General features: G+C 41.1%; 1 protein-coding gene across 5 annotated transcripts in view; it reads right to left on the bottom strand.

Moving 5' to 3' along the window:
- The window catches only part of CDK8 (cyclin dependent kinase 8), an 81,249-nt gene that overhangs the window by 42,538 nt on the left and 22,054 nt on the right, over nucleotides 1-16,657 (bottom strand). For 4 of the 5 annotated variants that reach the window (XM_075419657.1, XM_075419667.1, XM_075419677.1 and 1 more), the window contains exons 2-3: nucleotides 13,717-13,792; nucleotides 2,057-2,167 (exon numbers count right to left, since the gene is read on the bottom strand). In XM_075419657.1, the coding sequence (XP_075275772.1) occupies nucleotides 2,057-2,167; nucleotides 13,717-13,792 (187 nt within the window). Of the gene's footprint in view, nucleotides 1-2,056; nucleotides 2,168-13,716; nucleotides 13,793-14,852; nucleotides 14,876-16,657 lie in introns of those variants that run through there. The other variant, XM_075419688.1, reaches the window with a different exon arrangement.

The following is a 16,657-nucleotide window of genomic DNA, read 5'->3' as shown; positions in this document are numbered from 1 at the left end:
GCTCACCCTCCCTTGCTCCAGACATCGAGCTTGGCTTTCCTGGGAGGAAAAGGCACATCCCTGCTCTGCCAAAGGTAAGAAACAGCTGCACGGGGGAGAGAAACACTGATGAAAAAGTGACAGTCCCAGTCCAGTCAGCCAAGCACCACATGGATGAGCATCCCTAAGCCTGAGCCACAAGTTTCACCTCCTCTCGCCTCCCATTTCCACTGACTCCAAAGCATATGTTGTTTTTCAGGCAGCGGCTAGAGAGAAGTGAATCTTCAGAGACAGAAAGACAGGCAGCTCTCCTGGACCTTTTTGTTCCTGCTCTAATATACTCTGTGCCCTTTTCCCAGCCTTGTTTGAGACCTGCTGTGCTAGATGTGCCCAGCGCTGGAGGATCTGGTTCACAGCCAGCTCTCTGGGGCACGGAGCCAGCCCAGTCACCACAGCTAGGTCTCTTGCATCCAGATACAGTGAACAACCAGGGGCTGGAGCAGCTGGGAAATTCTGGAGATTATCCAGGTATGTGTACATAAACATCAAGGTCAAAATTGAGGGTCACCCCTAAGTCAGTGATACTCAAAACAGTTCTTTGTTAACAGAAGCACTTCTGCAGTGGTTTTGGTTAAGTATGAAGCAATGCAGAAATGTATAAATACAAACAAGGACAAGTTGCTATTAGTCACAATCCTCCAAACAAATAAAGTCTCGCAACACATTTTGAAACAAAAAACCTCACACTTTCCTAAACTTCTGCAGCTTAGCATATCACAAACATGGGGGAGCAGTGAAAAACACAATGTGCTTGTTTTTTCTCCTCATTAGAAAAAAGCTTTACTCCATTTCCTCAAGATTTTTTGTTTTGGTTTGGTTCTTTGTTTTGTACATCAGCCTTAAGAATATCTCAACATTTCACCTGTTTGGTAATTTATTTTGCCTTCATTTTATTTTGGCAATGAAATCTCAACACCAGCTACCAAAACTTCCAAGATACTGAACTCAGAGAAAATTTATTCTGTTCAGCTTAGCTGAAGGAAAACTAACACACTAGTTCTTAGGCAAATATTACTGAATTATTCCCAACTACAAGGAACACCTATTTCAAAAGAAGTCAGTTTTGTAATTTGGTTTGTACATCTTAGCTGTCTACACTACATGCAGAGGAAAAACCAACTCATGATTCATACTACGCAAGTCTTACATGAACACATACACCAAAATTTCCATCTCATTCCAAAATCCCTCCATTGTACCCTTTGATAGAAATCTTATTAACATCTTTTAAGGTTATTCTTACAATGCATGTTCCATTGAGAGCAATGCTCAAAATGTATGTCAGATTTCATTTGAGGCAAACACGTACCTTTTTTCAGGGAAGTCAAGGTTGCATGGAATTTTGGATTCTTTACAATGCTACTTCAATTTTTTTTTTTAAAGCATTCCAAATGGATGATAAGGTTACAAATACTAAGTTAACAGAGGAAAAGGGTATGTATCTTAAAACCAATTTACTTTGCCTTCAACATGTTTATATTTTAAAGCTGTATCTTGTAAATAGGAATAAACGGCCTTCCTCTCAAATATATGAAATTTCAGCAGATCAGTTGAGTAAAAAGCTCTTCCCACTGAAAGATATGAGTTAAATTTCAATTATACGCAGTGGCGTACACTTCATGTGTTCACAGATGCCATACAATGTAACTAAAACTCCAAACTGCCCTATTCAGCCACTAAGTTTGTCATTTTTCAAAGGGAATCCACCTGCATAATCAATTACATTTTCCTGCACCCTACTACAGCTGTAATGGAGGATCATACCTGCATTTATTTAATTAGATTTTTAGCTACTGAGAGCTGAAAACAGATTTTTATCTTCTTAAAGAGGTCACAGATTAACTGTGTAGCATGCTTACCCAACATTTTCCATTACTTTTCCTTTAATACTGAAAATGTTTCCAATAAACATAGGGCAAAAGACTACACTGTTTTTAAACCAATCTGTCTTCCCTGACCTTGTCCCTTCTCTGCAACTAAAACTCTAAGCCTGGTACCTGCAAGCAATTCACCTTACCCAGAGGTCATGCTCAGCGTAGTCAAAGAGAAGCCACACTTTCCTGTCAGCATGGGAAAGAAACACCTTCTGCAGAGAAATGACGTTTGGATGCTTCAGCTCCCGCAGCAACTGCAAAATAAAGAAAGTCCACAACAGTTGTATCGACACATCCAAAGCTGTGAAAGGGCTGGAAAGATGAATACTTTAGTAGTCTTTGCTACATGTTCTACAAAACAAACAAGAAAAGTTGCCATCTGCAAGTCACAGAAAACAGCACGTATTTTTTCAATGAAAGAACCAGTCATCAGTTTGAAACCAAAGCTGAAAGCAGGTCACAACCCCCTTAGGGCATTCGCTTCCTATTCATTTCCCAAAGGTTGAAGTCTATCTAAGCCTCGCTATTATCCAGGATCAAGAAGACTCCGCAAACAGCCAGCTGTGGCATCTGCCCTTTCCCACAGGCTGTAATCTTTGATAGCGCCATTTGGGTATCCAATTTTCTCCTGACTCCAATTATCCGAAAAGCCTGCATTTCGGCCGCAGCCATTCAAGGCTGGATGGGATGACTCACTCCGAGCCTGCCAATGCAGTCAGCTAAACGAAGATGTGGTTTGTAAGATGGAGTCAGCTGATCGACAGGGTCATCGCCACCTACAGAAGAAGGTCCGACTCCCTCCCACAACATATATTACACCAGTTATGTCATTCGCCAGCTCAGGAGAAAACTAACCCAGACATACAAAATTGTTAATTTTCTGCTGAGTTCCTGAGCCAAAATGACTCACAGCACTAACAGCAGACCCAGCACTAGTGAAGGGACACAGCTAGGAGCAAGACCTTCTTCCAGCAGCAGTGAGCCGTTACACCAGCTCAACTGCTTTACAAAGTAGAGCTTTAACCACCACCACAAGGAAAACATAGCCAAGACACAGCACAAAACCTGAACGCAGACAGCATCAGTCTGTGAGCTCTGCTGCTCATGTTACAATTATACTGTACTCACACAATAGCGAAGAAACAAAAACTTTATCTAAGCCAACTATCGTCAAGCACAGCTACCCATGACCAGACAAATTCTTGCCAGCTCAGTCTGCCAGAAACTGACACTTTTAATAAAAGGAATGACTAAGTTTTTTTTAAAAAGCCAAGGATAATCTGAACTACTATTTGAATACAGAATAGAAAATTAGCATTTTATTTTTGAGATTTAATCTATTTTCAATAAAATATAATTTTCCCGCTACATAATAGATGAAACAAGAAAATTCATTCCTTTCTGCTGATACCTTTGTCACATGTGGTAACATTTTAGCTGCTACAGAAATAGTAAAATGGGAGTGAATATCTGTATATTTTTATTTCCTTCTTCTCTATTTCATTTGAGACAGACTCACACGCCTACTCGCTGACCAGAGTCTTCAGTGTTGCATTTCTTGAGCAAGAGGACCTAGCCCACAGAGCTTTCACCTCAAGTATGAGATCAAACAGGGCGACAGAGGGTCAAGGAGACAATGCAACATTACAAATCAACACAGAACGTAGTAGTTTCAGCACGCTAAAGCTCTTAATCTTAAGATTCATAAAAGCAATCCATAGAGGAATTTTAAGGCAAGATCTGCAAGAAGTAGTGTGGAATTCTGTAAATGCCTGTAATTCCTACAAAGCATAAGATCAGCATGGCTAAAACCAGGAAATGCTTATTTGCAATTTTTTAACAATTACAGGTGGGGACTATCTGTGGTAGGTTGACCCCAGCCAGCAGCTAAGCCCCACACAGCCGCTTGCTGACCCCACTCAGTCAGATGGGAGACAGAGTCAAAAAAGTAAGAATATTTGTGAGTGAGGATAAGACTTCAATAAGTGAAAGGAAGAGGAATTTAAAAAAAAAAAACCCCACAACACCACCAAACACCAGAACCCCAAGACAAGTGATGCAAAGGCAGTCACTCACCACTTCCCACAAGCAGACCGATGCCCAGTCAGTCTCCGAGCAAAGGCTGCCTCCCTGAAGAAAGGAAGGGGCACAGTGGGAGAGAAAGAAAGCCTAAACACCGTGCAAGCACTGCTCAGCAACAGCCGAAACACTGGTGGGTTATTAGCACTGCTTTAGTCGCAAATCTGAAACGCAGCACCATACAGGCTGCTACGGAGAAGACCACCCACATCCCAGCCAGACCCAGTACAGCATCAAACACCACCAGTGGGAGTCAGCCTCGTAATAGCAAATGAGGTTATAGGGTTTAAGGATACATGGCACCAGTCCTTATAGTGAAGGACTTTTTGTTGAATCAGTATAAATTCACAGCTTAAATTTATGCTAAGCATTTTGATTAATTAACTGTACCCAAGAGACTGCATGACAGTTCAGCAACTGTGTCCATATCAAAATTTTATCAGATTTCCTGTGGCCAGATGCCACACCTGTACAGACAACAGACTACTCCTCGATGAAAGAGGCAGATACTAATCAGGGCTCTAGAAAATAGCCTAATTTTCCCCTTCGTCCCCTTCCTGTCCCACTTTAACGCCGTCCTACTCCTTGTTCCCCTGGTAGCAGCTATCACCCACTTCAAAAAACCAACCTCTTCACATCAGATGTGACCCACCTTGGAGGACACACAGAGAACCCATCACCAAAGCTGGTCCAGAACATGACACAAAGATGAGAAACCTTGAGTAATGCAGCATAAGGGTTCCCTGTCTGCACAGCAAGGCAACATGGACGTAATCCTCCTTTGTTTTTGCTAGGGGTAGTCAATCCTGTGGACTTTTGAGATTAACGGCATTCCTCCTGGTCTGCCAGACAACAGACTGCTGCTCTTCCCCGTTTCCAAATCCTGCCAGCAGCAAGGTACAAATCCATCTCCTGCAGGCACACATCAAGTTGTGCCCACGCATAATACAGACATGGCCAGCCACACAGGTAACAACAGAGACAGAACATCATCTTTCCAGGCATCCACATAAAACTTGAACAACGCAACTGGCCTGGATTCCATTTCTCCACTCTGGCTAACCAGGCTTGAAGTTCACATACATGCACACGTATTCACAGGTCCCTCAGACTCTAGTGCAGACCTTATTTCTGTTCAGAATCAGAACCCAGATACCATGTCCTTTCATACAAGCTCCAGCTCTGATGTTGAGTCTCTCCAGATTTCAGACTCCTCCTGCTTGCTCGTTCTGCATGCTTGAAGTTCACCAGCAGATCACACACACAGCTCTCTGATAGCTCATCTCCTTCTCTTTCCTACCCTTTATCCTTCCTCTAAACATCCCACAGCTAAGTTTCACACAGTCCCAGCAGCCCCCTCAAATACTCAAAACTCTGTCCTCCTGTAAGATCCACAGCAATCTGCTTTCCCTTATCGTCTGTTACAAAGCCCTGGATGAATCTCTTCAAGGATACACCTGAGACGTTCCTTTTGCAGCCCATCACCAGCGTTTTAATAGTTCTGGCCTTCATTACTGCCACTGATAACAGCTGTTATGGTTCGTGCATCTGTGTGCTCAGTTTATCCTATTTGCTTGGTTTTGCCTTTGCCTTTTATGCCAAATAGCCATTAACTACATATTCTTTCAGTCAGCCTAAAAAACCTGATGGGTTTCGTCAAAACTAGACAGCCACAAGCACCCCAACGAATAGGATGGCTAACACATATCAGCAAAACCATCAGAATAAGGAAATGATTGCTGCAGTGGGGACAGATGATCCCTGAATCACTGTCTTGGAAAGACCAAAATGCTCCAGGACAGTGGTAATGCAGAGTGACAAATGCAAACGCTGTCTGGAGGAAGAAAGAGCTCATGCAGATGATAACCCATCACATGGGCTGTAAATAGCATCTCCAGCAACCTCACTCACTGTGACGCAGGCCTCTCTAGCTAATACACCACGTGCCTTTCCTACCAGATGACGTGCCTCGTGTCCAGCAGCTGACAGAGTTCCCTGAAGACAACGTAGATTGCAAGCAACATGGTTTGACCATCAGTACAATGCCTGCTGCTAATGACAAAGGCTGGTTTTGGTCTAGTGACTCTGATATCTGATTGCTTCTGTCCATCCTAGCTCAGTTCTACAGAACGCAAAGAGAAACTAGACAAAAACTATGCACTTGGCTGCCAGTAAGTGACCTTCATTTTCATTTGCGTATCACATGATGATTCAAATCCATTTCTACAGCGAGAAAGGTTTCCCTTAAACAAGTTGGTCTGGGTGCCCCTTATAGAGAAGGAAGGCCCAGCTGACCTTCAAAGAAATAGAAATCAGCAAACGATGAAGATGCTGATACATCTGGTTTGACTTGAGTGTTACATCCCCATGTTGTCTCTGGCTGGTCTTGCCCTTGCTTTCATAAATATTATTCAAGACACAGCAAGCAAAACAGCATCCCTACGTTCAAGTCCCAGTGCTAAGGTTCTTCCACCTCCCTCTTCAAATGCAGAACTACCCATTCCACAGCCACGGGGCAACTGGGGGATAGTAAATGAAAGTGTCCTAACAATGCACAAAATTGTTAAATTGCTTCACGAACAAGGACAAAGTGGTGTAAGAGAGGAGGTTATTAAATAATCAACAGCGGTCTGGCAAACTGCTGCATGACTAAGGCAAATCTTTTCTTGCACAGGGACACTAACAGTAATTACCTTCCACATTAAATACGAGCTGAACTCAGCAAAAGTCTTGATTTACTTCTATAATTGAGCACAGACTCATTTGCTAGAGCAATTGGCCAGGTGACCTGGCCCAGGAGTTTCTCCAAGGTCCTGTGTCAGGACATCAGCAATTTTAGAAAAGGCAACTCCTTGCTCTCACTGCCTTCCTACGAGTGCTACGCAGCACGTTTCTCCCAAATCTTAGGACAATCAGAAAGCTGGCTAGACACAAAGCCACAGGCAATATCAAGCAAAACATTCACTTAAGCAAAAATCAGTACCATGTCATCTTGCTAGTTTGATAGTGTAAATTCAAAATCTAATCATCACCTCATGCTTCAAAAAGGCTCACACCAGTTCCACCAAGTGATCCAGCAACAAACAAATCATATATTAACAGTCATGCCATGGCCCTAAGCTGGAAAATGGGCAAACAGGGACTTGGAACAGAAAGAAGATTGCGGCTGATGGAGAAAAAGCTGATTTTCAGACCAGAAGACAACTGACAAAGATTTAGTCATCCTGTAAGAGATGAGATACCAGTGGAACTACTGCTACAACAGATAAGTGTAGGCAGTAGTGAGACATTATCTGAAATGCTATGTGCAATTCTGGCCAACTCAGGGAAGATTAATCCCAACTCCAACAGGGCAAAGAAAGCCCAAGCCTGCACCCAGGGGAAGGGAGAGCCTACCACGCAATGGCGAACTGGAAAGCCAAGCCAAAATCCTTACAGTCTGCCAAAACAAAACCAGAGAAAGGAAGTCTCTCCCACTTTCATTTCAAAGAGAGAGAGAAAAGCTATCCTAACAAACTGACAATATTATCAGAAGTACAAATGGGTATGAACTAGTCATGATTAATTTTGGCTTAAAGGCTGAATAATGTTTACAGAGTCATTACCAGAACAAGACTCAGGAACTCCCCTCGGAGATTTTCCTTTTCCTTACCAGTTTAACTTGCAGTTTGCTAAATTTTTTGAAGGTGCACTTTGCTTGTCTGCAAAAGCAGGAGCAGAGCACCCCAGAGGTGTCATCCAGTTCTATACTGGTAAAATATATTTTAAAAAAAATCAAAGCACTATTCTCAGTTTCCTGTCAAAAACTGAAGCTCTACTCAAGGACTTTAAACTTGTTATTTAAACTAAAACCCAAATTTTGTTACACAAGTTCTTAAATCCCAAGTTGGCTTAGCTGCTTTCCAGTAGATTTTAAGATCTGTTTGTTTCAATGTACATACGAATTTACAAGTTTTATATTCTCATGAGTCAGATATTCCACAGTACTACAAAAGAACAAAATACCTGCTGAAAGTACACGCTGTTTTCCTTCCCAAAGTCTTCAAATGAAAGCTTACAAAGGGAATGTAACAGAAAGTTATAATACTGCTCACTATGAATTTATTCTGAAGCTGACAATACATTTTTGAACCTCCAGCTCTTCACACATACAACTGTGTGAAACTGTTAATTTTATTCTTTTGTTTTTATTTCTAATGTCCTAAATGTTGGAAAAAAAAAAAATCACACATTTCTGGTTTTAACTTTTACTTACATGATTACACATACAAGTCAATATTTATTAGCACCTCTTATGTCCAAACAAAGTATTAAAAGAGGTGTTATTACAGGATCTCTGAAAGTAAGGAGGTAGATGAAGACTCCAGATCAGACAGACACCAGATGTCAAGCTTGGTCAAATTCTGCTGTTCATGGGGAACATTATGATTCATAAGGATTCCAATTTCTACTATTTAACCAGTTATCTTTGTCCTGCTTTCACAGAACTAAAAATAATACTACCCTCCCTTCATACAAAATCTCTCAAGAACACCGTTTGTAGCCCTGTAACCTAGCTCGATAAAGTACTCAGTCACAACTTCCGTTTTACATACCATACTACTCTTAAATTAAAGCATTTGAGAGTCTTTCGACTTGCCAAAGAGGGTCAAATCAAACACGTGTCTTCCTCAATACCTCACTGCCTTTCACCACATGCAAAGACTGCTAAGAAACCATTACTTGTCTTCTGACATGAGGACTATACTCATCTAAATGATTTCTGTGTTTAATGTTGTGGGAAACTGCTTTCACTGTTAGCGTGGAAGGGACATGACAGCCCCCATAACCTGAGGAACCTGCACTCAAATACTGTTCCTTATCGCATAGCTAGTACAGGATCTCTTCCAGCAAGTTCACTGGGACAGTAATTTGTTCCTTACCAGGAAAAGATGTTGAAGAGGGTGAATCCTGGAGTCACCCAGTTTCAGCTTCTGTCTCGTGGGGTCCCTCCAGCTGCTGCATGCTGCCTGGGAGTCCCTGGTCACCCTCAGACTGGTTCTGAAAGAGCCCTGAAATTCTTCTTACATCGCCTCCACTGACACAGGGAAAAGAGGTCTGATAGTCATGTAATGACTTGTTCTTGTCAACAAAAACATGGAAGCCCCACTGGGTGAGGAGGACCAATTCAATTCCTCCACCGAGGTCAGCTCGGCCAAGAGCACCAGTCGACAGCAGCTCCCTTCTCACCTGACCAGGGCTGCTGCTCTAGCTCTGCCTCTACTTCTCTGCCACCCTCCAGCCCAGAAGCTGAGAGACAGGGTGACAGAGGAGTTGCAGAAGCGAGCAGGACTGCTGCAGATAATTTCCCTTTCAGGTAAGGCCAGGAGTCATACCCAACTATGTCTCTGCTTATTCTCACACTGCCGGGTACCGTGTGCCTGCTCCCTGCAAACCCGGCCAAATTCCTTACGGCAGGAGAGCTGTACTGGGCCCTGGGCCTCCTGCCTGGGAGACAAAAATCAATACTCCCCTTTCTTTGGTTAACACTCAGACACATGAACATTAGGGTACACGTCTGCATTATACCCAAACCACCCCTGTATGTTCCTACCACTTCCCATGAGCCGCATTAAGCGGCAATGTGACCAATGGATGGTTCAACTCAGCTTGCTCACACAACAGAAAACTAACAAAAAGTGTTCATTTTCCCTTTGTGAAGATTAATTTCCTCATCCTACAGCCACACTATCACTAGATCCAACACACAAGACATCACCTTTTGTGATGACAGCCTGCATTTGTTGTAATAGGAAACCACAAAATCCTAGGAATGCCCAAATGCCTCCAAAGCAGACCTAAAGAGTAGGAACAATCAGAGAAGCCAGCTAGTTATTCTTCTGTAGCTTTCTGTCCCAGCTCTGGCAGATTCAAGGCTGTTTTAGCTTGTACAAGCTGGCTATGGTGCTTGAAGGACACCACACAGACAGAGTACAGCATCGTCTGACACCCCAGCTCTGCTTTGTCCCATCCAGCATTTCCATCACTGTGAGCATCTGCCACTGCATCTAGCAGCTCCTCTCCAGAGCCAGTCACAAACTAATGCTGTCATAGAAAAATATTCTATGGTGGTTCTACATATACAAGCTTTTTGGGAATTTTCCTAACAACCAAACCAGGCACCAAAACGCAAAACTACATTGAAGTCCAGCAAAACAGTTTTGTTTTTTTTTTTAAAAAAAAAACAAAAAAACCAAAAAAAAACAAACCACAAGCCAAAAAAAGCCTGAAACACCAACCAACTTCTCACCAGCCAAAGGAAGCACAGGCAACTGAAGTACTTGCAAACCTGCTGAAACAACTAAAAAAAGTGCTAATCAACAAGGAATAAAAAGCAAGTATCAAAGCTCTGGAACAGACTGCACTGAGAACAGTTATGTGCCAGGAAAGCGCACAATGCATCGAATATCTTAGCAATGATCTTTTATCCTAACATGTCACCTACCTCCATAAGAAAAATGTCAGAATGTAATTTGATTACTTTAAAACCTGAGACTCCTGTGTAAGAAACTGCCCAATACAAAATCCTGAAGCTTCATTTGAAGCCTGGTTAACTACTTCAGCTTCCTCCAGCCTCAAGGAATTCTCCTACTTTGTGAGCTGTGAAATAGCATTTGCCGCACTATTCCACAGTGCAATAGGCTTTAACGACTTTCTTCCTTGTGATTAAATCAGAAGATGAGGAATTGAGTGTTTGGGTTTGTGTGTTTTGCATATTTTTACACAAATTGTCTCACCATTCTACCCCTCTGCTCTCCTATCTAGTACAAATCCATCTCTTGGTATGGCGAGCTTGCAGTTTTTAGTGCCTGCTTAAATCCTCAGAAGTGAAAGTGTAGATCACAAAAGATACGTGGAAGCCCAGGCAGTACACACATCTGCAGAGAACAAGAGATGAGCAGCCAAAATTCAGTTAAGGTTCTAGCAGAGGGAGGTTTCATAAATGCTAACCATGGTGTATAAACAGAGCAAAGATAAGGAAGAATATAACACTACAACTATCTTGATATTAAAGATTTTCATTCAATTAGCATAATTAGTACAATAACTGTTAATTCTACCAGTTAACCAATTGGTTTACATAAAATCATTGAAAAAACCCTCTTATTTCAACAGAGTAAGAGACTAGCTAGGTTCTTGAACATTAGGTCTAAGTTCTCATGCTGCAGGAAGTACCAAAATGCAGAAAGTCTTTCATACATATATATAGGTTTAGCTCCCATAGATAAGTGAGCTGTTTCAGCTCAGGTCTCTGACCCAGTTCAAGCCCTTCCCTACAACTGATGTATTTCAATAATTTTTTTATTTTTCTGAAGATCTGACACTGTTCTTCAGGTGTCTGCACCAAAGAGATGTCTTGGAATTGTAGGCTATGAGCATTTTTAAACATATAAGTTACCCAGTAGTCCCAAACTAAAATTAGCTACCATAAACAAGACAAAAGCCATTGTGGGGTTGAAAAATGACAGAGTTTCACTGCAATTCATATCAAATTGCACTCTTGCCAAATAGTGACAGAGTAAAACATACAAGCTTCAGCTCTGCAGAGGAACTGAAATGGACACACCTCATATGCAAATCAAGTCATTCTAGTTCCTCTTAATACCAACATGCTCATAAGATGCATTAATTGGGATAGTCCAGAACACAGTGCTACAATGTCTGGCATTCAGCCTTGACTTTTAAGTATGACAATAAATAATTTTATTTATTAGATATACAGATGACATTTGAGGATACAACATTGCTGATTAACTCAGTCGCATTGTCATATATAGATCACACATTCACATAACCAATATAAACAGTACGGCTATTATCCTCAATTTGACCCATCTGCATATGAGGTTCCTTTTTTTCCTGTTATGATATTGATAGAAGAGGGAGGAATTTCTCTACAACAGAAAAAAAAAAACATGAACACCACATTTTTGGGAAAAAATTCTCCTGTTAACTCCAAAAAGCAAGGTCAAAACAGCAGTAAGGAAAAATAGTCAAACCCTAGAAGTCTATGGTGACTCATTAATTCAACTGTAGGAAAATTCAGCCACAGTATCAGCAGCTGCAAGCATGATCAGAAGCAAAGTCAAAAACAGTTCAATGCTGCTGCTTCAGGTTACTCTTCCTACTCCTACACCCGCTTTTGGGCTCCACTTCCCTCTTTGCTCTCCAGGCCTGCTTCCTTGGCATCTTCGGTGGCTGCAGTATGTTCTTCTCCTTCCCCCACTAAGCCCCTACCATGTGCGTCCCATGTTGTACCGCTGTTCTCTCCAAAGAGCACATGCTGCAGTGGCTCACAGCAAGGAGAAAGCTTCCCTGATCTTGCACCTCTTCCATCACTACCACAGACCCTGCTGCCCAAGAGGAATGGCCACACAAGGCTCTTTCAGCCATGTAATGAGGCCAAACCCTTCCCGACTGTCAGCCAAGTCAGTGATTCTCTTTATTAATAGACAGTAATTGAGTTAGGGTCACATCCAGAGCAGAGACACTTCCCTAACACCAGCCAAGCTTCTCCTGCCAAATTCAAGCAGAACAAACTCTTCAAAACTCTTTAGGTAAATCACCGCAAAAACATGGACAAAAAATTTTCCAAACCCCTCCAAAATGGTAGCTGACACCTGCCAAAAGCATTCAGCCTGAAGCAGTCACAGTACTTCGAAAACTTCTGCCAAAATGGTTGAAACAAGCAAAATTTAAGACACTGTATTTAGCTCCTTAGTTCAGTGTGGATGCCTACGATGGCAGGGAGGCTCAGCTTTCATCCATGGACGGGAATTGTTTCTCCTGAAGAACATGCTTTGCGCTTCATTTTTCTCACCCGACTCAGTTCAAGGACTAACATGTTTGAAATTACAAAGCCAACTGGAAGTTAACAAAGTAGGAGCGCCTGGTAGTCACTTCAACCAATAAAAACAAAATTAGGGTAGGTACAGTTTTACATTCTTGGGAAATATGGACTGAAAAGAAACTGTTCACTTCCCACAGACACACACACACGTTATGTGCGTTTCCTTTTAGTAAGCAACTCCAGCTGAAACGTATTTCATTAAAAATTAGTCCAAGCAGCAGTGTAACATAACAATATACAACAGTTCAACTTCAGAATACCGGTTTTACCAGTATTTCTTTGCAAGCTGTCACAAACCATAACTAGACCACACTATTCACCAGTTTCTAAAAACATGGAATACACAAATATAAACCTGAATGACCTAGGAAAACATTTGAATAATATTCATGGGTGTATTACAGCCTCCAAGGCAACAACAATGCCAGTTCAGTTTTGAAGTCTTCACTTCAATAGAAGCTAACATGTTTTAATCATTATGAGCCAATAAGAACTAATGTCTTCAGGAAAATAACTGAAGTACTAATGCAAAAGTCAGATTAAATATGTGATTTAAACCACTAACTCCAATCATGGTTTTAAACTACTGCATTTAAAATTAATCTGCCCTGAGGCAGGCAGTAAATCGTAACTTACAAGCACTGTCATTTTTAGACAGCAAACATAACAGGTGCAGAAAATCTTCCATAACATTTGCACTTGTTTTATATCTCTATGATAAAAATATAGCACCCATAGTAGAGTAACATGATTCAGCACACAAAAACTAGCATGCACTCAAATCAATACTTTTAATAAGTCTGTTTGCTAGTAGAAAGAACTAATGTTACTTACTGCTATTTCTCTGCATGCAGACATAGAAATCCCAGTACCTTCTATCTGCTTTAAAGCATAATCTTTATCATCTTTCCTGTGAAAGAAGAAAAGAAGTTTTTTTAAAAAATTGTACCATGAATTCAAAGTGAGCTCTTCACCACCAGTCAGAGGACAGTTTCTAATTAATACAAATTCTGTACCTTACTTTCTTTCGATTCTTTACCAGTTTAATATCTGGATACCCAGCTAAGCCATAAGCTAACAACACCACCTTGACAAAGCTAAAATAGAAATTTGCTTTCACTACATAAATAGGGATTAAAAAAAAAAAAATTATTTTTTTTTAAATGCAATGACCAACATTTCTTCCATTCCTTCCTTCTATTATTAAGAGGAAAATACAGCAAATATTTAGTACATACTAGAAATAAGTCTAGCCAGAGCTACATCTCCCATTCATCTGTTACTCTGGGACACAGTAAGTCTTCCCCACATTTTAATGAATTCTTAACTAGCCCAGAAGCAATATCACAGTAAGAGCTTTTCTTTCCTCTAGGTCACAAAAAGCGCTCTAAAATTTTGTTCCTAGCAAACTAATAAAACTACCAAGATTAATAAAAAACCACAAGGTATCTGTGCCATCTGAAGAATCCAGAGAAATGTTTGTTCAGCTTTATATGTGTGTATCACTTAAAAACAACACCACCATTCTGTACCCTACAGTCATTTATTTAAAATGCAAGCCTATTGCTAACTCCAGCTACCAAAAGCAAAACCTAGAAGAGATACACTGCAGTGAAAGACGACACTGAACTCTTGCCCATCCTCAGCCTCGAAGAGCTCAAACGTTTAAGAGATGGGAACACGTGTGGGCTGGCATCCACAGCACTCCTGGGGTACAAGACACTTAACAGAATTGCCTTCAATATTTGGAGGACTCATATAGCCCCAAGTCTCCAGGTTACATAAGAATTCTGATTAATTTTTAACGAATCCAGATTTCACAGCTGTGAAGAGCCACCCTGAAAAAATTGCAACTCAAACATCCTAAAGGCAAATAAAACAAAACTGTAGTTAAGTATTTAAAACGTATGCACTTGTTTCCTCCAGCTCTCACTAAATATTTGCAAGGCTTTGAATGGCTGTATTCCTACCTGAAACACACACTTTCCACTGTTCACTGAATCACAGAATCATTAAGGTTGGAAAAGACCTCAAAGATCATCAAGTCCAACCATAATGGGCACCTGCTTAATCCTTCAAATTATCAGGTCCAGTCCAAGGGATATTTCATGGGGTTCAAAGACAACCCACTGTTAGCAATACCCTTTCAAAACGGAGAAGAGAGAAAAGAGGGAGATTAACGGACAAAATCCGAACACAGTTAATGAGGAGGAAGAATGAAACAGCGAGTGGGCGAAAGCAGATTTCAGTAACAGGGCAATTACATGAATTCGGCAAGATAGAAAGAGGGGAAAAGATACAGGATCTGACACAAACAGGAAAAAAAAAAAAAGATTAGGCAGGACAATGACAGAAGGCATTAAAAAGCTTCCATATAATAAAAAGCTAAAACTTCCTTGTCTGGAAGAGAAAAAGCCAGTGCTGAGCACAAATTCACACACAGCCCAAACAAGGCGGGAGCAGGGAACAAGCAGCCCCATCTCTCACCTTGGAGTAAAACAAGTTGCACGAAGCCTGAAAACAAGAAACCATAATGGTATGAAGCACATAATTAAACTGCGCAACTCATGATGACAGAATATTATGGGCATCAGAAGTATAAATGGATTTGAAATCAAATTACACAAATTTATGGTGGATCAGGGAGTTGCAGACCACTCCACGAGCAGCTACTGAACATAACCCCAATCTGCTTTCCAACACCAAGATTTCTTGTGCTGCTGATAGAAAAAGATACAGGGAAATTTTCTCAGCTAAAAATCATTTTACCTTCTATCTGCCTTAGCCAGCAATGGCTTGCAGCTATTACTCAATACAAATACGGATTGGACCAGAGGTTATTCTCATTGCCCTGTGTGCTCACGTACTCAGTTTGAGGTGTTTGTAGAGATCCTTATTTCATGAGAAGTGCTACCACACAACCACTACTGTTACAAGCATTACCACTGACAGAATATGGAGCAAAACGGGTCAGAAGAAAGGTTATTTTCATTGCCCTGTTGCTTATCTGCTTAGATTTCAAGGTATTTGAAGGAGAACTCAGCATAACGAGATGTTCCACAGTACAAACTGGTATTACTACAAGCATTTCTGGTAGCACTGTCTACAAGGCCTTACGTTCAAGATTGTATGACTATTTTTAATTGATCAAATTTTTGCCAAATTAAGTCTGGACTAAAATTTTCCATACCAGATGGCAAACTTTGTCTGGAAATTTTTAGAAAAAAAAAAAATAATTCATCTGTTTCCTAGAACAAAACTGGAAGAACACACTTTCAGTTGTGTATGTTAACTCTTTCACAATCCTTGCTTTAATGCTGAAATTTGACTGGGGGGGGGTTAAAATGTAGCATTTGGTCTCCTCCAAACAACAGATGAATTAAGAAGTCTCTGAAAAGTCAACCTTCTCGCATTAAAGGCCAGTTAAAGAACTGAGATCCAGAGCTCCCCTGCCCAGCCTTGCTCTGCCCTCACAGCAACCCAGAGCTCTGGGGAATTCACCACACGCTCAATTGCTACACATGGGAACCAAGAGCAAGCGGCCTCTGCCCTGTCCTCAACCTATGCAAGAAGTTCAGAGGAAATATGAGCGTGGTAAAAAAAAGCAAAAGAAATTACAGGGTAGAGATAAAGCACATTTTTAGCACCACACTACACTCTCCTCCAGAACCTGAAAAAAAATTACCAAAGACTTCCAAAATGTAAATTCTCTGAATCATGCACGCACAGTTGAGATACAAAGTAATAAATCAATTCTTAACCCTCTCTAACATCT

The sequence above is a fragment of the Opisthocomus hoazin genome, chromosome 1, assembly GCF_030867145.1.
Source record: "Opisthocomus hoazin isolate bOpiHoa1 chromosome 1, bOpiHoa1.hap1, whole genome shotgun sequence".
Lineage (NCBI taxonomy): Eukaryota > Metazoa > Chordata > Aves > Opisthocomiformes > Opisthocomidae > Opisthocomus > Opisthocomus hoazin.
The sequence above is the reverse complement of the archived record's forward strand: the minus strand, read 5'-3'. Positions and strand labels throughout refer to the sequence as shown.